Source organism: Micromesistius poutassou, assembly GCF_964030765.1.
Source record: "Micromesistius poutassou genome assembly, chromosome: 17".
NCBI lineage: Eukaryota > Metazoa > Chordata > Actinopteri > Gadiformes > Gadidae > Micromesistius > Micromesistius poutassou.
Window position 1 is genome coordinate 15,374,359 of NC_140287.1, and position 21,138 is coordinate 15,395,496.

Here is a 21,138-nt window from a genome sequence, read left to right on the forward strand (position 1 = left end):
GTGTGTTGAGTTGACGGGTGGAGCGCCTACTTCTCAGTATCACGCCACGGTGTTTTATGTTTTATCTTATTTTATTTATAACTTCGCTCATTACAAAGCTCACACCCAATGACTGTACTCAAATAGTATCACAAAGCGGGCGTTGGTCGTAACATGTCATGCCGCCCTCAGAACTATCAGACAAAAATATTTTTTATAATCGGTGTTCAAATTCCAGCTGAAATGAGTTCACCGACACCTAAACTTTCCATAGCCGTGTTGGTTAACTAGCGTGAACCAAATCAGGTCGAGGACTTGAGGCAACCCCCCATTTGACCCTTCAGTGAGCCCCACTTAGACATGCAAACTGCCATTATTTGGCAGAAAACGGTGCAGCCGTGCAATCAGAGACTTCTCTGGAAAAATCGAAGGTTAACTTAAAAATAAAGCTAAATTTTAATGTATTAAATACCAAGTCTAATGCTTCGAGTGAAATGTTAAAATCAATGAACAAGCAGTCATCTTTAAATTGGAGAATAAAAAGCAAGCCAGTTTAAAATTGGACCAAATTTTATTGAAGTGTTAATAAAACTCAAAATATTTACATTTCTTTTTCACCTTTATAAATGTAATTAGATTTGCATGGCAAGTTATCACTACTGTTGAAATGAGGTATAGTCAAGAGGGCCATGGGAGATGGTTTGAAGTGTTTTTTTTCTTCCCCGCTCCGCGTTCAGATCATTCCTTAGTCCAGATGTAATGACAACGTCATCTTTTGGAGCCCGCTAAACAAAACAAACGGGCCTCTTTAATGTGGGCAGTCCAGAGATCAATGATTTTGCACCAACACAAAAAACTGACTACATGACAGACATTAAAACCAAGTTGTTACTGTAAAAATATTGATATAGACGGACACAGAAGCATCGAAAAAGCCAAAGGACGCCTACACCACGGCCAGTTCACACCGACACGGAACGCAAACTGAATTTAAGTTAATGGAGCATGCATGCAGTACTTCACATAAACAGGGCAGTGAATGTAAAAACAGAAGAAAAAAAAAAAATCATTGTTAAGAGGACTCCAGGTGATTCATCGCCAGGCAGAGTCACAGCGGCATGTGAACACATCACAACACAACTGCTGAGGGAGACTCCCTTCAAATCGCTGCCTCTGGAGAGACGGACGCGCTCAGCCTAAACAAAAAAACAACATTTAACTCAAGTGTTTGTCCAGAACAAAAAACAAAAAAGGCCTACGCTAACCAGACGAAACGACGCACCACTCAGAGCCCCCGACACACGCTGGAGGGATTTTAAAGAGAAAACAGAAAAAGAAAAATTCGAGAACAAAAACGAAGCAACAAAATGACGTTACCGCAGAAGAATGTTCAAGAGCATTTAGAGCGAACCGACTGCTTCCTGCAGAGGCCCCGCCCCGCACCGGTTCAAAGGAGGGCCGGCCGCCAGAGGGGGTGGCCTCTCCTCTGTCGCTAAGAGACGACGGCGCCGGCGGCTAACAGGGGGGGGGTGTGGGGGGGTGGTGGTGGTTTCCGTGCATCAGTCCGTTACGCTGTGGCGGTGGGGATGGGGATGGGGGGCAGGGCCCTCCATCAGTTCCGGCTCCCGGCCGACACTGAGCGCGAGCGGGAGCGGGAGCGAGACCGGGACGCCTGCTTGGTCTGGGCGGGCAGCGGGGAGCGAGAGCGGGACTTGGAACGGGACTTGGAGCGGGACTTTGAACGAGAGGGCGAGTGGGAGAGGGAGCGCGCCGCCGGCTTGCGGGAGGACTTGCGCTCCGGGGTGCGGCTGCGGGAGCGGGGGGAACGGCTGCGGGAGCGGGAGCGACGACGGCTCACGGAGCGGCTCTTGGAGCGGGAGTAGCTGCGGGAGCGGCTCTTGCTTTGGCTGTGGAGACAGGAAGGAGAGCATTAAGGTTCGCCCCCCGTTGGACACATGAAGACCCCCACAATACCAGGGGCAGGCCTTGATGCCCTCTGGGGAACACCCGCCCTATGAGCGCAGGCTCAGCGTTGGAAGACAAATGTTTTGCCTGTATGCATGTCCATTATGGCACCCATTGCACTCCTGATCATCCCTGGAAGGAGGGATCCCCCACTCTGCATTCCTTTAAGATTTCTTCCTTTCTAATTAAGGCAGTTTTGCCCTCTGGGGGGCTAGGGTCAATGGGGTGTCATAAATATACGGCCTGTTAAGCCCTTTGAGACTGTACCTTTGATTAAGTGCTTGAATTAAACTTGAAACAATCCACCAAAAAGCTATTCAGACAGTGAGACGGGATTATGGTATACCTTTACTGTATTCTATTATTTTCTAGTGCATTACTATATTTAAGAATACCTGACTCCTACTTTTTTCAACTTAATTAAATCTGCATGCAATAAATCCACACACAGACGTCTCTTTTGGAAAGCCCGGTCAAAATTCTCACCTCCTTCTGCGATCCTCGAAGATCTTCAGCTTGCGTCCATTCAAATCTGTGCCATCCAGCTTGGAGATGGCATTCTTCAGGTCGCTGCGCGATGCAAACTCAACCACCCTGTGGGTATCAAAGCGAGAGCAACCCTGTGTTATAACTGACAAAACACCACTACCTCTTGGCAGAACACATGCAACCGTAAGGTGGGAAAGGAGCAGGTCTCTCCTGAATGTCAACATACCCTTCATTTTTGTTGGTTCTGTGTGCATCCACAAAGGTGACTTCACCTACTTTCCTCATCAGGTCTTTCAGGTCCTGTTGGCGCAAGAAATGCAGACGTTTAAAGAAAGATCAAAACAAGTGACCGCCTAGTGTCATTGAAATCCTTCTCAAACCTGGTTAGAAAAAAAAAAACAAGGCAGGCAACAGTTAACAGCGTTTACACCTGTACGTGTCAGGGCAATAGGTGGAGTGCTGTGTTTGTACTGAGAGATTCCATCAGCCAATGGTACGTTGATGGAAAAAATAAGTCCCAGTAATTGGGTCCTTAAATTTCAAATTTACTTTACGGTGTTGGGTCAGATAAAAGGAGAGTGTCCTGCCAGGTACCAGTGGAGTTCATCTATACTAGTTTATATTCTTATGAAGTTTCAATGTGTACCCTTAATGTAGGTCTACATGGGCCAACATAAAAGGAAAGTGTAAAAAATGGTATTCACAGGGCATTGAATATATATATATATATATTTATATACACACACACTATGGCTGAGTGGACAATCTTTTCAAGTCTATTTCTCAATTACAAATCTATCTGTGGCTAATCAATATTGGGTTCCAGCAAAGTACAGTGTAAATAATTAACTACTTTTAACTACCGTCCCTCCATCTACAGCCCTGCATATGTAGCTCCCCATACCCATCTACAGTTTTAACAGCCCAACCCCTTTAAAAAAAAAAGAAAATACCCCAATCACATGAGTTTTATTGCTACTTACCGTTCCATACCCAGTAGATTAAAGCCTAGAGCCACGAGTCCACATAGAAAACCAATGGGGAACCAATGCAGTGTTAAGCCCTTGAGAAACGACCACGGCCTTCACCTGGGAATCCAGCCTCCACAAGCAAGGACCCACCAGAGAGCAAGGAGGACGGGAGGAGGGGGTGCGCGCCCCACTCCACACCCCCGACCAAGCTCCATCAGCAACAGAAAAAGACCCAAACGGGATGAAGGGGTTACAGCAGTCGTGGGGGAAGCCAGACCACAGAACCGCCAGACCTCCTTAAGCTACCGTATCCTGCGCTAGACCACTTTCACCCGCTAGGGGGCCCCGCCAAGACTTAGACCAGCAGCAACTGCGTGTAAGGAGAGGCACCAAATGGACACTATTCAGACAAACAGCCAGGAGAGGGCGCTATGCACTGCAGCCTCTCAAACGCGAGGGTGTGCATTATGCAGCTCTGAACAGACGAAACCATATGAGAACAGCAGCTAAAAAAAGACGTACAAAAAGTGCAGCCGTATTAACGGTGCCTTCTGTGAAAGAAACCATGGTCAAATTAGAGAACACTGAAGCTAAATTTGAATGTATTGAATTATACTGAGTCTACTACATTGTTACAATGATGTGATTTAACAGGTTAACAAAGGCTGTTCATTGCATTAGGAAAGTACAGGGTTAGACAGATGGCAGTTATTATACATGGGAACAAACAGATTGAAACCCTCACCTGCCAGCTGATACGAGACGAGAGGTTCTCCACTATGAGCCTGTGGTCTGTACGCACAGGGGGGCCATATCTGACAAAAGAACAAGAAAAATTGATTTGAGATGAGCTGAGCCAGTGAGATACCACAACTGTACTGGATTGTATACGGTTTGCAATTGAGTCATTAGCACTGCTAATACCACCATGTCAATGGAGCCATTTGGGGTGCACGAGATGTGTGCTGAATTATTGCAATGTTAAGCTGAGCCCTAGTTTGCTTGCACTGACGGACCAAAGTCGTAATATATTTAACATGCTTAACCCTAAAAAAAAAAAAAGAAGTAATAAATCACTGTCTCAAGATCTCTGGAGGTAGACTACAGGTAACCCTAATCTCACAATGAAGAGAAGGGGGAGGGGAATCATTAACCTGTAATACTGGTTCTGTGGGGGTTACCAAGAAACAGAAGGAGAGTCCTCCATGAGGGGAAACCAAGATGTCTACCTGGATCCACTGCTGCGGGACTGACGCTGTTGGCTGAACCGTGGGGAGAAGCGACTGGACCCTGGGCCGGCTCCGTCACCCCTTCCTTTCCTGGAACGAGCCAGCTCAATGGTGACCCTGAAGAAGTGAAAGGGGGGGAGAAGTTAGACATTGTTGGACTTCTACCAACTGTTAACCATTAAGAGCATCCAGGCGTCCCGGTTAATCTTTAAGTAAGAAGACGAAAACTAGTTTTATAAACTGGACGTTAGAACAACGTTGGCCACAAGGGGACGCAATATAGTAATAATAATTGCATTTAATCTTTACTTGTAGTCCTTACTTATAAATAAATATCGATTTGCAAGTTCTATAAATACCTTTCACTGCACAATTCCTTTCCGTTCAACTCGTAAACCGCATCGTCGGCATCTCTGTGGTCGTCAAACTCCTGTTAAAACATTGGGATTAGTTCGATCCATTTATAAAAATGTCCATTGATTCGACGAGAGCAAAATAAAAAAAACCATCTAAAATTAAATAAACTTACCACAAAACCGAATCCATTTTTCAGGTTGATCTCCCGGATCCGTCCGTAGCCCTTGAAGAACTTCTCCACGTCCCTCTCCCGGGCATGTGGGCTGAGGCGGCCGATGAACACACGACACCCGCTCATGTTGCACTGACTGGGGGGAGAGAACACGCCGCTTTAGTACTGGTTCGGCCATACATGACCAGCCGGCCGAGGATTCATTGCAGGGCCGACGTTATTTTTAATTTGGACTCAACTGAACCCCGGCTAGTATTACTTTAGGAAGAAAGGCAAACGAGGAGCGGTAGCGTTAGCTAGGTTAGCTAGTAGCATTTAGCTAGCGTCGAGTCAGCCTCGTTTTAGCCATCTGTTTACAACATTCACCAAAAGCATTTTAATCCGTGTTGCTATCCACGTATACAGTCACAAACATATACTCACATAAGTTTCGTCTGGTGTTCTCTGCAGCGAGTAAAATCTGAGAGTGTGATACAACTTGAGGGTTCGGTGGTTGGATCAAAATGGCGAGATGGAGCAAAGTACGAAACGACTGTAGAGGAAGAGGAAGGGTTGCCAGGTTGGGTCACATCCGCTGTTTCTCCGCACCTAAATGTTCATAGATAATTAAACACATTTTAGATATCCTAAGGTAGTATTTATGTCATTCAATCAATATATAAAGGCTACATTTTACGAAAATTACCCAAAGTGCGCAAATAAGTTGCTACAGTAGTAACTATTTAAAAAAAATCGACACGTCATATCGTGGTCATGGCAACCCAGCTGTACTACTTTGGACACGAATTTACATTGAAAGACAATTTCCATTGTACATTGTTGTGGCCTAATTAATGGGGTTGCTACTTATCTTTTGAGTGACACATGGGACTTTTTTGGGGAGTTTGTTACATGTGTTACATGACAAAATCAGAGAATGCATGTCATTAATTGTTCTTTGGGAAGGGTTATATAGCCCTTTTGTGTAGATTTAGACAGTATGATATATATATATGTAGGCCACTTTTGGCCTATAAAGTCGACAATGGTTTGAAAAAAATATGTATCTTGTCTTGACTAGGATACACAGACTGTTGCATTGTTATTCGATTTGTCAGAATTTATTCTAATACAGCATACCATTTGAAACTTTCTTGCATTAGGAAAGGAACATACAGGGTTACGGATGTCACAATACAATGGAGATCAAAATGTTTGTCTGGCTGTCAGTCGGTCCAAAATGTTTTGCGCATGGAATACTGCAATCAATCCAAAGTGTAATCAATCATAATATTCAAAACCATCAAAGAAAACCATAATAAAACGGCAGACACATGACGAAATGTAACAGGACGTGACCGGGGATGAAAACATAAATACATTAAAATAGATGATTTACACATACATCCATAAACTAGATTGAAGACTTGTTATCCACTTGTTAAGTTTGTTCGAATGGCCACATACCTTCCTGAGAGAGGGGTCACTAGACTAAGGATAGCCCATGAATGGATTAATGTTTTACATAAACACATGGCAATTCAATGAGACACATGCTTGGAGATTTAAAAATGCTGTATTGACAGCCTGCATTGAATCAGTAACGCAAAACAACAAAAATAGTTGTCTTTACTGAAAAACAATTATTCATTCATTTTATATTTCCATCTCATTGGGACAAATACAGCCGCAGACCGCAGACCAGGGGGGTTAAAATTCAGCACCATATTGTTTAATATGAATTAAGTAATCAATATTGAATCAATATATTAAGAATTACAATAATTAAAGGTTTCATTTCTTTAAAGGGCCACCGTTCTTGGTTCTAAGTAAATAATATACACAGAAATATAACAGGCAGAATAATTCATGTGGAATAACATTATTCATGTATATTGTTACCTGTATATAGCAGGTAAGTATGACTTTTGTCAACAAATGTAAAGCCATGATAGTGGAGTTTTGGGTGGAGAACCAAGGTGATTAGGCTGAGCTCCACCCAGACACTTGGTGTAGAAGTACATTGCAATAGTACAGGTCAGAACTACATTTCAAACGGAGGAAGTTAGTAACACAGTTGTTGTTGTTGTTGTTGTTGTTGTAATATAAAGTGCCCTTCATTATAAAAGTTAAGAGCATCCACTACTTTTTGAGAAAGTCAGGTTCTTGTTTATTGTCTATAGAGCTGCTTCGTTTTACATTGATTTGCTTCGAAATAAAATTCCTGTCCACAAACCGCATAAACTTGACTGTACTGAACTTTGCCTGTTCCTCAATGACAGATAGAGGAACCACAATAAATCAAACAGTGTTTGTAAAGGTTTAGAAATGGCTCAAAGTTTACATTACCCATCTACGTTATAAATATGTCACGACCACAAACCTGTTTCCATTCATATCTGCGGCTCCTACGACGCTGACGGGCATGTTAAAGGCTAAATAAGAGAGAGGAGCATGTACAGGAATAAAGACTACATTTCCCATGATTCTCCATTGCATCTGGTTGCCATAAAGCTACTTCCATTGAAGTTTTTTACTGTCAAACGTATATTGTTGGTCTGGAATTATGGACATTTGAATCAGTTGGGATAATTACATAGAAATAACCATTAACGATTAGCTAGGCCCTCATGGTTGTATCAATTCAGCTTATCTAAGTGGTCACTGGAAGGGCGGGTTTTAGACTCCAAGTCGACATGTACTGGGATTGATTCCCAAAGTCTGTAGCCATCCTTTAGCAAGATGCCCTAACCCTTACCTGCTCACAAATGACCTGTATCTAAATCCACCGTCTGAAGTCGCTTTGGGTCGAAGCATTGTCTAGCCGGGACATTTGATAACTCTGTACGTTACTATTTCAGATTGTAAAAACATGGTCCAACGGAAACCTCTTCAAGATGAACAGGGGGAGAGCATGGGTTAGAAGTATGAATACAAGGCCACGTAGAGGTTATCCAACAAGTATTGCCCGACTGCCAGCAGGTTAGGAGTTCCTGGTAGTCTGTGTTGTCTCAGCTAACCAGAGGGGGCTGGGGGCGGGGGGGGGGGGGGGGGGTGGGTGGGTAAAAGGCTGAGACGGGTGTAGAGGTTCATGGAAAAATACTAAACACAACTACTAAGAAAACCTCCGACCCGAGCAGGAGGAGCAGCGTTCAACACCTCCTCAGCGCACCATGGCGGTCCGCGTGGGCCGTCTGTCCGTCTGTCCGTCTGTCTCGCAGCGCGGCGGTCCGGCCGCCTCGGGGGGGGGGTGGGGGGTGGGCTGTCTTGGGAGGTCCAAGACGAGATCTTCCTTCTGTTTTGTCCCCGCCTCTCTCCGCACCGGGAGGTGGAGCGGTGTGAGGTCAGGTGGTTGGTTGGTTTTCGGGTCGTACAGCGACCTGTTCAGGAGGTCAGAGGTCGCCGGGGTCTGCTTTGACGAGGAGGGGGGGGGGGGTTGATGGAGGAGGAGTGGGAGGAGACGGGCCGGGGCGGGACCCGCCTCAGACCCGCGTGTGGCGGCAGCTGTGGGAGGAGCCCGAACCGGAGCCCGAACCGGAGCCCGAGCCCGAGGCGGTGCCGTTGCCGCCGGCGCCCGTGGGCGAGGACGGCGAGGAGCGGTCGTCGTCGCTGGCCTCGCCGTGGCCGTCCTTGTGCAGGCCCAGGCTGATGTGGCTCTGCAGCGCCGCCGGGGTCAGCCACTCCTTGGGCAGACAGCTCTGGAGGAAGGGGATGCAGGAGCTGAAGTAGGCCAGCCGGTTCACCCAGCGGGGAACCTCGCGCCCGCACAGCAGCTGGAGGAACAGACGACACACAGACAGGGAGTAGAACGTCAGGGGTTAAGGCCCAATTTTAGTTTCGCTTTTTTCTCTACAAGTAGTATGTCATTGTCATTTTAAAATGTTGTTAATTTTAAACTAATTCCTGGTTCTAGTCGTGTTGTTTCTCTTGTTTTGCAGATCCATGCAGTTTTGCACAAAATGAATGATCTATGTGCATGGGAAATTCAAAGCTGTTGTTACTTAAATGACATTGTAACCGATCTGGTCTGAAACCTTAACTTCCAGACAGAAAAGCAGAAAAGGAAGACCGGGCCAGGACTGACCTCTGAGAGGGAGGAGGAGAAGTGGTTGCAGTTCTTGTGCATGAGGTGGTAGGCGTTCCCCTTGAACTCCTTCCCAAGCTCCTCCATGATCTTGTCCATGTCCTCCTCGGCGAAGTCCGTTGTGCCTAGTGCTATGGCCTCCCTGTTTACAAAAACACATGACGTCGTTAATGATCGACTGACCAATCACCACCCAGAGCAACTGACCGCTCAGGGACTCAAGTCTGCAGGTCGGACCCCCGGTTCCTCCGGGCTAAAGTGCGTTGCTCAAGAAGTCCTCGAGTTAATGGCTCCCGACAAAAATAGGGGACTGGATGGGCGTGGTTGACCCCACCATCAGTGTATGAGTGTTTGTGTGCAGCATCGGTGAATTTGAGCCATTTGATGTCCTTTAGAACGCTGGTGTAATAAACACCATCTGGTAATATCCCTATGTACTATTACTATCAGAGACTTCTTACAGCATACATACACGAGGTTGTGCAATGCCGCCCTGTGAGGGTGACCGTTTGTAGACCAGCTGGTGTAGAAATGACGGTGGACTCACTTGAACTTGAAGGTCTCTCCCAGCTCGCTGGCGTTCCCGGGATTTATCTCGAAGATTCCGCTGAACGGGTACGGATGCCCGCCGTACGCGAACTCTACGTTTGGGAAGCAGAACGTCAGCGACACGGGGGTCAGCACTACGGATGAGCGTTAACCGTTGCAGTAGTCTCAGCAGACCCCAGGTCTGGTGGTTCCACATGGCCCTGAGGAGGCCTCTGTTTCACGCCGAGGTGTCAGGGTCGGTGAGTCATTACAAGCCATTGCAAAATCTGTCCACTGGTCAGCGAGTGGGGGTGTGTACAACAATATGTGACGGATAGACTCCCAGGCGGACCAGTTGGTTACAGTCCACTGGGTAGGCTGTTAGAATGATTTATCTGTCTGGGTGGACACTCCCACTAGTGATGTCACCAGTGGATACACTTTGAAATCAGCCTCGCCCCTGGTGATAAAACAGAGGCCCTTTAAGCCATCACCCATGCCACATGCAAATAATAAATGTTATTTACATTTAATCCAGATTACTGATTGTACAATCTGAATGTGGGAAGGGATTTGCATGAAGAACATTACATTCAAGTTATTAAGCACAAGTCCTCTGACCTATTCAGGCTCTGAGAGACACAATGGCTGTTCCATTGGCTGTGCCAGACCTAAATAATCACACACAACAACACACTGTGATGACTCAATAATGACTCCATCATTGGCTTACATCGTGTCTGTGAAAACACGGCTCAAGACCCAACATGTCCGCCACTGCCGTGGTCCTTACCTCGGCCGTAGATCTCGATGCCGGAGTGGAAGACCCCGATGCCCAGGTTAGAGGTATACTCGTTGATCCAGTACTACGGCAACAGAGAAAGGACACACAAAAAAAAAACGAGAGATCAACACACAGGGTATAGATTAGGTTTGGAACAGGGAAGTAACTCACCACAATATCTTTTTGATATTAAACAGAGTGTGCTAATGCACCGGCAGCATACATCATTGATTTTCATTCATTGATTTAGCTTAGCGAACGCTTTTATCCAAAGCGAGGATAAACAATCAAAACATCAGCAGTCATCAATTGCCGGAGCTGGGAACTTAGGAGCTGCACTGCAACGTTTCCCTGGCAACCACATATGGGTGCAGGATGGCTGCAGGTTTATTCATTAATTAATTAAGTCTATACCACACTAGTATACTTTGTACTGTGATATATAGGGGTGTGTGTGTGTGTGTGTGTGTGTGTGTGTCCTCCCAAACAGAGCAGTACACCACCACTTCATCTTGAATACTTGCATGTAGCCGAACACATTACATTGTCTTTTGGTATTTTCTGTACTCGACGACTCTAACCGCCGATGCTAACAGATAAACAGGAAACCGGAAGGCGCTCAATGAACCACATACAGTGTCACTTCCTGCCCGTCAGTTCCCCATGCTAACCCATCTGACCCCGGGTCCAATACCCCTCCAGCCTGTGGAACTGACGTTAAAAGCTATCCATGCACGCCCGGCCGTCAATAATTAATCACAGAACTAGATTGCTGGCTCACAATTATCCCGACAGATGCCGTCACCCCTTTAGAGTGGCTGCTGCCCAGCGGGGGGGGGGGGGGGGGCAGCGGACAGGGGGGGCTGACGGGTGCAGCCCCTGGAGAGCATTGTGCATTGTGCTTGAGTATAGTGTCGCGTTTCATGCGTCTTCTGACGGAGGCACGGGCCTCCGTTCTGCCCCCTGACCCACCAACGTCTTCAGGGTACAAAGAATAATACTGGGGTTTCGACCACGACAACAAAACTCTCCCGAAACCCGGCGTGTTCCTCTTTCCCCCCCCGGCTGCTCCCAGCTCAGCACTGTCTCTGCTGTGACCATCACCCGTCGCTCTCCCTCCTGTCACATCTCAAGCGTCTGTTCCGGCTGGTATTTGATGGCATGCCAGCCCCCACCCCCCCCACCCCCCCCCCCCCCCCTGAGTGTGACCATGTGACCGGCAGACCCACGCAACATTCCAGCGGCCGAGCAGAGAGGCCGGAGCGTCACTGGAGCGATGGCATTGATTTCAGAGGCGAGGCCGACCCGACCTGTCTCTCTGCTGTGTGTCACTTGGCGGGGCCTTCCTCCCCCGGCTCCGACAGTGGATTAAGACGCGGGTCATCAGGGGGGAGGTACAGCGGGGCGGGATGCCTTGCTCAAGGATGCCTATGCCCGGCACTTGGTTCTGTGCACATCCTCACTGTACCCACTGTTGTTTCTCTTTCTTCTGAAAAAATGCACTTATTGTAAGTGGAAGTGTCTGCTAAACGCCCTGAATGTAAATGTAAACGGTATGCCTACTGGTGGACTGAGGACGTCGGGGATCAAACCCCCACGGTCCCTTTTAGCCTTGGGGCTGAACACCCTCCCCACCACACTGCCCCCTGCCCCTGCAGCTCGTCTGCCCTCCCTGATAAAACGCTGAGAAGCAGATCTGGTCCACTTCCTGTGTCGTTTTTGTCTACGAAGCCAGAAAGCGGCAGTGTCCCTCCTCCGGGGCTCCCTGCGGAGCCACGCTGAAACCCGATCTCCTCAGTTGTCTGCTGGGGCCTCCACTAGGTCCTCTTCTGTGAGGCTACTTGAAGATATCAGTGTGTGTGTGTGTGTGTGTGTGTGTGTGTATGTGTGTGACTATGTGCATGAAGTATGGTTGTGTGTGCATTTCAATGTTTGTGAGACTATGTGCACCATGTTTGTGTGACTGTGTGTGTGTGATGCATCTTACACTGTTTGTGAGACTATGTGCATGATGTGTGTGTGTGTGTGTGTGTGTGTGTGTGTGTGTGTGTGTGTGTGTGTGTGTGTGTGTGTGTGTGTGTGTGTGTGTGTGTGTGTGTGCGTGCTACAGTTAGTCAGTATTCATTCTAGCACACAGTCATAGTAATATTTAACCACAGTCTCAGATCATCACTGAAGCATGAACACACCGATGTAGGCATGCACCAACTACCAACTTCTTTCAAAATATGTGCTTTTGGAATCAAATGTAAGTTTCTTCAAATGCAACATTTAAGAAATAGTGGTAAATAATGCGGCTAAGTCGACTTGGTAGTTCATTCACATGTGCGGAGCATGTAGTGGGCGCCTGAACGAGGGGCCTTGTCTGTGTTTGGTCCGTGGGGGTGATCACGCGAGAACGTGTGGGACTCAGAGATCACACACTTGAGGCCAGCTTTTATGGCAGACGATAATCATTTTAAATCGAAAAAAAAACGACGTCGAAGACAACTTTACACCCTGTTGTGACGCGTAGACAACATTAATAATGTTCAAAAAAAAACAACAACTTAACGAGTGGCGTTTGATTATGAATCGATCCGTGTCGAGAAATAAACAGCCGTGTGAAGAGGCCATATGCTTTCACCTCTCCAGTCAGAAGCGCTATCTTGGAAGATATATAAAAAATGTAAGCCTACAGGCAGGCGATTAAATATAAGTTATAGACAGGGGATTTAGATAGCCCTGTCCTGGCTGCAGATTACCCCGTCGAGACGTTATGTCTCACTGGGGGCCAGTGGTGTATCATTCTCTGTAGTGTCTGATCTCGGATCAGATATGATGGACAGGGCGCCGAGGCGTCGATTTGGTTGCAGTGTGTTGTGGAGGGTTAAGCGCTGGTGTACTGTGTACAGTACTGTGTACAGTACTGTGTACAGTACACCGTAGTACAACGTCGACACTAGGAATAACTATGCTTGGCATGCAACCGTGTTTTGCACACTTTCCAACCCCACAGAGTAGCCGACTACCCTTCATGCATTGTACTCATTAAAGCGGAGGAGGACCGTTGCTTACCATGTCATACACATTAAGGATCACAGGTTCATTTGCCATGGTTTAAACCTGAGAGGATAAGGCGAGCGTCCCGTAGCCTACGTGTCGTAGTAGTTTCAGCACCTCGGTGGTCCCGCACTAAACAACAAGTCTAGCGGACAGAGCGGACATCAGAGACCGCTCGACGGCAGCCTTCTCTCGGTCAGTGGAGGCAGGCAGCCCCCTCCCCCCCCCGAAAGGGAAGTTGTTTTTCCAGAATAATGTCCGAAGAAATTAGATCTACAACTGTATACAAAAAAATCACGCCCGGTGATGTCAAAGAATCATTTTTCCTCCACAAAAAAAATCGAAAAGCACTGAAATCAAATCCCAGCAGAGCGCATCGAGTGGCTGGAGACTGCGGCCCAACGCCCGCTGCCACGAACCGGGGAGTCGGTTCAGAACAGATCGATGGTGGCTGGGGGGGGGGGGGTGTTCGCAGAAATAAAACGGAGTATCCTCAAAAAATAAGAATAGACGAAGCGATCAGAGGCAGCAGCAGCGAGCGATGGAAAAACTTGGGGCAGGGTAGGCCTCAAACGACTCGGTCAAATCGGAGACAGAGATCACATTGGCCGATATCACTCTCCTCTCATGGGCGTCCACGACGGGGGGAAGGCAGCTGGAGCGAACCCATCGACCACAAGCCATTTTTCAGGCAAAAAACGCCACAGCGAGGGGAGCAGCAGCGGACACGGAGGATGCTGGAGCCATATTGATACGGAGGTTTACATCCGCCGAGTTACCAGCATCTCCCGCGGACGATACAGTCCGCAGCCGCTCTCTCTACTCGCTTCTGTTGGCGTCAATTTCGTTCCAAGTCGCCGCGGTGAATATCCGCGTAACGAGACCGAATATAGCCTACCGGAGTAGCGGTTCCTTAAAAAAATACTTGTTTTTATTTATTTAAAAATGTTCCGATTACCGTTGAATCGCTCAAAGTGTTGCACGTCGACGAGCACCGCTACTCTATCCCTCGGCGAATGAGAGCGCACTGAAGGGGGAAGCATTTGATTACATCATAGTCACCTCTGTGGCAACATCCTCCAATAACCGGTGTGTGTGTGTGAGTGTGAGAATCGGCTGTGTGAGTCAGTAACACACTAACCTCAAATTATAAATAATCGGAAATAACTGCAATCATTCTCACAGTAAAGATAGACCAAGACACAATTAAGAGAATTCAACATGAATTTTAATAGGTGCTTGGTCCTCAAACACATAGTATTTGCATAATTTAATGATTCTGATCTTTCATCCTGGCATACGTTTACATACTCACTATCTCATCCAGCACGGCCAAACGAAATGTATTTACACACTAGAGCTATGTTAGACCCAAGACATCCACCTCACACTAACTGATCATGAAGAAAAGAAACCATGGCAATTAACCCCCACATCAAAAACACCCGCTGGGCTTTCTAGGCAATGACAGAATGATTTAAGAGACCCCGGTTATAGTGCAAAACAACGAGTCGTTGGTGGTTGTCTTTCTTACATTGAGAACTTTGTTTTCCCAACCACAATGGTTCAAAAATAAAGTGTTTAGCTGCAGTCGATCAGTCGAACCACCTGACCTCCGTCACCCAATCAACATGTGACTTCCTTCATCGCCACCAATTAGCGTCGGTATGCAAAATAGTCGGCGGACAACTACGGGGTTCAATTAACACCAACATCAGTGATTGTGTTCCATTGAAAGTGACCATTTCAACCCATCCCATGAGCCAACCAGACAAACCAGTACAGAATGGACACAAGGCAATCAGAGTCCATTAAATATTACAGTTCAACTCTACTCCCTCATGACACATTACAGGAAGCACCCCTAATATGGCTTTTGTTGTTTCGTTTGACAAACATGCACATGGAAATCACACCCCGTTTTTTTTTTTTAACACACACAACCTTGGGGGGGGGGGGGGGGGGGGGGGGGGGGGGGAACATGGCTGCATGCGGGCTGTGATTGGTTACTGAAATGAAAAGGCTCTGTGAATGAACAGTGATGTGAATTGGTCACACACACACACACACACACACACACACACACACACACACACACACACACACACACACACACACACACACACACACACACACACACACACACACACACACACACACACACACACACACACACACACACACACGGTGCTATGCGGTGATCACACCTCTACGATGATGGCGTGACACATATACATAAATACATAAACATATACATATGCAGAACAAGGGGCAGGCACAGGCCACCTTCATATCTACCAAACACCCCCAAAGAAAGGATGGCTCTAGCGCTTCTCGTTAGGTTTTCTGTGTTAATCGTTTCCTGTGTGGTTCCAGGAGAGGAGGGGGGGGGTAAAGTGTCTCGGCCTGGGGTATAAAAGAGGGGGCGACGGTGGTGGCGGTGGTGGTGGTGGGGGGGTCTTTGGTTAAAAGGGCCTCCGGAGCGTCGGCTGGAAGCGCACGTAGAGGAGGGCCATCAGGGCGACCGCGCCCAGCACCCCCACCAGCACGCCCAGCCCGGGCACCGCAGAGTCCCCCCCCGCGTCGGGGCTGGAGGGGCCGTTCCTGTGGGGCGGGTGCTGGGGGGGGAACACACACACAATTATGGAAATGTAATGAATAGACGATTATAAAAAAAAAAGTAACAACAAAAAACGTTAAAGGTTAAAACGTTCTACTAAGCATCAATTATGAAATTGCCAGTTTGTGAAACTAGTTCCACAGTTCAGTTTTAGATTGAAGTACAGACTCCAGTCCACAACCCTTTAAGTGGTCGTCATCCCATCAGGAAGTAACACTTCTGGACCTTGTAAGAACCATGTGTGAACAGGACTAATCCGGATTGAGATGGGATGTGAGGCTGACCTTCTTCTGGACCCGCAGCAGGATGTCCTCACCGGCGGTCCGGAACAGGTCCACCGCCGCACCGTGGTTACGGTTCTCCAGCTTGTTCCCGTTTATCTACAGACCAAGAAAACATGATGAGGAAGACTACGTTAAAAAACGTGACACCAAGCGGGCCATCGAGGGGCAAATGCAGTAATTTCCTCCAGTTGGTGCAGTACCCCTTAAGGACCACCAGAGGGCGCCGTAGTACCTGGTGAAACCAGACTCCAACTGGCTGCAAAAACTAAATTTCCTGTGCAAAGTTTCAATGTGTATTTTATTCATGATTTACGTCCCAGTCTTGTGTCCTGGATTAACAGTCTAAATCAATCCCTAATTCAAACTCTCATTCCCATAACCATTTAAAAACAGGGATATCTTAAACGTGCTTCTAGCCTGTGTTTTACTGTATTTACTCTATTTATGTAGTTTTTTTTATTGCATGGTCGATTGAAAGAATACGTGCTATTGTATTTTAGGAGATACCTTAAAGGTTATCCAACCATAAAACACAAATGCAGTATCTTAAGGGCTGCTTGCCTTAGGCACCGAGATGCAAATTCATATCAGTGGAACATAAAGATTAACACCCTATCTATCAAGATAGGATTACAGTTGAACAGAATTCCTTCTATCAACTCTGTGGCCAAGGTCTTAACCTGTATGTTACGATATAGTAACTGTGGTGGTGTGTGATTATATAGGCTTGACCTTTCTTAAGCTGAGGTGTGGAATTTAGAGAAACATATGGATCTCTGTTAGCGTTTTTTCCTAACCGCTAATTAGTGAATATACAATAATTACTTAGCTTATCTGTTATTCCTATGGCTATTCAATTCAAATAGCCCTTAATCACCATTACAGTCTCAAAGGGCTTAACAGGCCAAATATATATGACAGTAGCATAGGCACCCCACCAAGGTTTTTCTGATAATATATTTTCCTGCTTCCTCCCAGCCTAACTTATGTAGTAACTTATAGCTGCGTTCCAGGGACACTTTTTAGCCCGTAAGTTACGAGCTGCAACTGGGAGTACGATCGATCTGGTACGAGTTCACGGGTAGTGAGTTGGGGGTTTGTCCAGGGCACTTTCACGGGTAGAAGGTTGTAAAAACACGGGTTAAGGGTTGCCTGGAACGCACCATTATGTCACCGTGGAAGACAGTGTAATGAACATGGGCCTAAAAGGTTCACACGATTACACGCCGTATTCTATAAAAGTGAGCCACGACATGGAAAAGGTTTACCCCCCAATTCAACTCTACACTGCCACGCCTCGAATCATCACAAGATTCTGCTGAATCTTCTGGTTCTCACTGATGACACAACAACAGACCAACTACAGACCTGTGTGTGAACCAGGACCTCCACATCATCAGCACACACATGGACTTTCTAGGTGCCCAGTCATCTGGGCGGTGCTCACCACCATCAATAATAATAAAACAGCTCTCCTCTGTTCGTTGACCGCCCTGTTAACGCTAACATTAGAACCACGACACAAGTGTGTGTGTGACTCACAGCCAGGATCTTGTCTCCCTCCTCTAGTCTGCCGTCCAGTGCTGCCGCGCCGTTCTCTTTGATTTTACACACATAGATGCCGTTGTCGTTCACCACATACTGCTGGTCCACTCCTCCGACTATGTTGAACCCCAGGCCTGAGAAATCACACGGACACGCACACGCGCGCGCGCACACACACACACACACACACACACACACACACACACACACACACACACACACACACACACACACACACACACACACACACACACACACACACACACACACACACACACACACACGAGAGAAAGAGAAAGAGAAAGTCCGAGAAAGAGAAAATAAATTAGAATCATTAGTAGTAGTTACGGGCTTAAATGGCTTTGACCCCAACTCTGTAAAGGCTGACAATACAAAGTATTTATCTAAATGTGTCAAAGTTCAAGCTGACCGAATATTGCAGAGAAGTATAGACGTAACAAAATATTGATAGGAAGTGCGTTTTAAAACAACTGACTGACACTACTACAATAACAATATAAGAAATTGTTACACGCGCAATTCCACATGCAACATATGAAAGAATAGCCTACATAAGCAATGTGCGTGCATCCTGTCGCCAACGACATGACACATGTGCACCAACATGGTTAACATGCTAGAAGGCTTGCCTTCTTCTGATCTGAGGAGAAATCATGGCAACGTCATTGCAAAACCCAAAGTTTCTTGTCACCCGGTGGGGCCTTCAAATATCTCCAAAAGTAGACATTTTGGAGATGCCAAACGCACACATACTTGTTTCATAGACATGGCATTAGTAGCGACCCGCTGTCTCTCCAAAGCCCGTCTGTGAAGATTATTCAACCTTCTGCATGGTTATTTTTTAAAAGGGGTTTGGAGGCTGGAGGCTACAGCAGCTAAGTAGCTACTAGCTGTGGCATTTCATTGAAGGAGTTTTCAATCTTACCGGAAGGTCCCCTCTTGAGCTGGATGTCCACCACGTTGGCGACGGAGTGCGTTGAGCCATTCATGTTTAAAATAGGGTACAGTGAATATTTTGTTACACTCCTGTGTATCCGAAGATGGGGGGGGGACAAACTATTTTTTCCCCCTCATGCAGTACTTTGGATCGATCGCTTCGCTTTCGGTTCTGTCTGCTGGCTGGCTGTCTTCTTCCCCCGCGCAGTCTGCAGGGATCGTACCGCCCCCTGCCGGCAAGACGCGGCACTTCTTATTTGAGATGGGTGACCTATTGCTCAACCAAGGAGCATGGACCAAGGAGCATGGATACAATAATAAAGGATGAAATCCGCGTCCTTTTTAGAATGAGACATTTTGTGACAACGTTTATCATCTGAATGTTCCAAGTTCATAACTTAAGTTTTGGGTTGCTATAATTAACATCATTCACAATCCACACGGTTCGTTTAGTCGTCTGTCTTTATTTATACGCATACAATCTCAAATAAAACCATCACGTCTTTGGGCGAGGAAATGTCTACCGCGCCTCCCACACATCACGCTGAAACCTCTAATACCTACTCATGGTTTATGACACTTCAAACTTAAAACCTATGCTGTAAAACGTAACGTGACCTTCAACTTAATGTGACCAAAAGCAAGTACTGAAGAAAGGCAGGGGACAAACATGGCTTATAAATATTGTCACTAATATTACTAATATTGTCAATAATGTCACTATAGGGGTCGATTGCTGATTGAGAAATGCTGTGACACCTGGTGTGGGGGGGAAATAGGGGCCCTTCAAAAGAACACAAAAAAAGACACCTCACATGACCCCTGACCCGACAGGTGAGCCGGGGGTTCAAATGCCCGATGGGCGGTCCCGTCTCGTGACAGACCGCTCATCAGTTATCAGCCAATGGTAAACAAAGTCATGCATCTGGATTAGGAGGAAAAAAAAAAGCCCAAATTGACTGAGATTCACACACGGCGTATGGTGTGTTGCTATGGCGACAGACAGAAAGACAGCCCCGACACGTTCGTTTCGGTCTACATCGTGGGTCGTGATAGTTTATTATTAGTCGTGTTAGTGGTATGGAGTCACCGTCAGCTAAACGTCTTTTTAGTCTAAAATACAAAAGAATACAGTTAATCGTGTAGCAAACCACCACACAGGCCACTCTTTATAGACACAAAGTGATTCAGATGCTCAGAGTAGTAACGTAAAATATGTATTTTTTTTTTAATTTCTCTGACTATGTGCCTGTATATTTCCACCAGCAGGTGGTCTGAACAAGAAGGGCTTCGGATACAGCGATGAGGTTTACGCTCGAGTCCTCAGTGTGCGGCGGTGTGTGTGCTGCAGTGCGTGTTGTAATTTTCTGTTAGGATCAGCGATTCCCTGCTATGCACTACCGCCCTCCTGTGGCCGGGGAGGGTACTGCAAGCGGGGGCCAACTCAATGGCTCAAATTTAACATTAATATACAATTAAATACTGATAGATTTTTTTCATGCTTTAACAGCTAATTTCATGGTTTTCATCTTGAACCCACCATGATAAAATGCATGATTACTGCAATGTGCTCAGCCAGATCCAGGACAAAATTGGATAATAACGTAGAATTCAACAGGATACGCTTTTTCATGCTTTAAAAGCCAACTTCCCAGCATTCATCTTTGAGGAAACTTTGCTCGTGAACCTAAGAGGGGATCGGACCAGCGAGGCGGGGGGCTAGCCCACAGGGACTAAAGAGGGGCGGGGTCCTGGGTGGGTCCAGGGTGTGGTTCTGGGTGGTGGTTCTCAGGGGGTGCTGGGTGGTAGGGGGTCCTGGGTGTAAGGGGTCCTGGGTGTAAGGGGTCCTGGTGAGGGGGTCCTGGTGTAAGGGGTCCTGGGTGTAGGGGTCCTGGGTGTGGTCCTGGGTGTAGGGGGTCCCTGGTGTAGAGGGCTCAGATCATGCTGGGGCGGCACTGAAGAGGCGCAGGTCCCCCAGCACCGGACCAGGGTCACCTCCTCCAGACCCCCATACCGGTGCTCGAACTCCAGCAGGTGGGTCCCGTCCACGCCACCTTGAAGGAGTCCTCCTCCACCAGGATCTTCAGCTGGGGGGCGAGAGACATAAAGACATATATATAGATAGAGAGAGAGGGAGTCGTCCTCACCAGGAA

At 47.0% G+C, this 21,138-nt stretch overlaps 4 protein-coding genes across 4 annotated transcripts in view; all 4 read right to left on the bottom strand.

Moving 5' to 3' along the window:
* Positions 1-531: 531 nt before the first annotated feature.
* On the bottom strand, positions 532-5,678 carry srsf5a (serine and arginine rich splicing factor 5a). Its single transcript, XM_084482631.1, has 8 exons — positions 5,586-5,678; positions 5,163-5,298; positions 4,993-5,063; positions 4,634-4,750; positions 4,150-4,219; positions 2,660-2,733; positions 2,431-2,538; positions 532-1,886 (listed from the first exon to the last, which is right to left on the bottom strand). Exons 2-8 carry the CDS (start codon positions 5,286-5,288, stop codon positions 1,592-1,594), a joined length of 861 nt encoding a protein of 286 aa, XP_084338757.1. The 5' UTR covers positions 5,289-5,298; positions 5,586-5,678; the 3' UTR covers positions 532-1,591.
* Positions 5,679-8,223: 2,545 nt separating this feature from the next.
* On the bottom strand, positions 8,224-14,563 carry LOC311362704 (deubiquitinase DESI2). The gene is made up of 5 exons (XM_084482609.1): positions 13,595-14,563; positions 10,547-10,619; positions 9,773-9,866; positions 9,226-9,367; positions 8,224-8,914 (listed from the first exon to the last, which is right to left on the bottom strand). Exons 1-5 carry the CDS (start codon positions 13,631-13,633, stop codon positions 8,624-8,626), a joined length of 639 nt encoding a protein of 212 aa, XP_084338735.1. The 5' UTR covers positions 13,634-14,563; the 3' UTR covers positions 8,224-8,623.
* Positions 14,564-15,632: 1,069 nt separating this feature from the next.
* On the bottom strand, positions 15,633-19,216 carry synj2bp (synaptojanin 2 binding protein). The gene is made up of 4 exons (XM_084481822.1): positions 18,975-19,216; positions 18,026-18,162; positions 16,484-16,579; positions 15,633-16,197 (listed from the first exon to the last, which is right to left on the bottom strand). The coding sequence occupies exons 1-4, from the start codon at positions 19,036-19,038 to the stop codon at positions 16,045-16,047; spliced, it is 450 nt and encodes a 149-aa protein (XP_084337948.1). The 5' UTR covers positions 19,039-19,216; the 3' UTR covers positions 15,633-16,044.
* Positions 19,217-20,909: 1,693 nt separating this feature from the next.
* lgals3a (lectin, galactoside binding soluble 3a) overlaps positions 20,910-21,138 on the bottom strand; it is a 4,341-nt gene continuing 4,112 nt past the window's right edge. The window contains 3 exon segments of the mRNA XM_084482133.1: positions 20,910-20,965; positions 20,968-21,036; positions 21,039-21,072. Coding sequence (XP_084338259.1) covers positions 20,925-20,965; positions 20,968-21,036; positions 21,039-21,072 — 144 coding nt within the window. The 3' untranslated portion in view covers positions 20,910-20,924.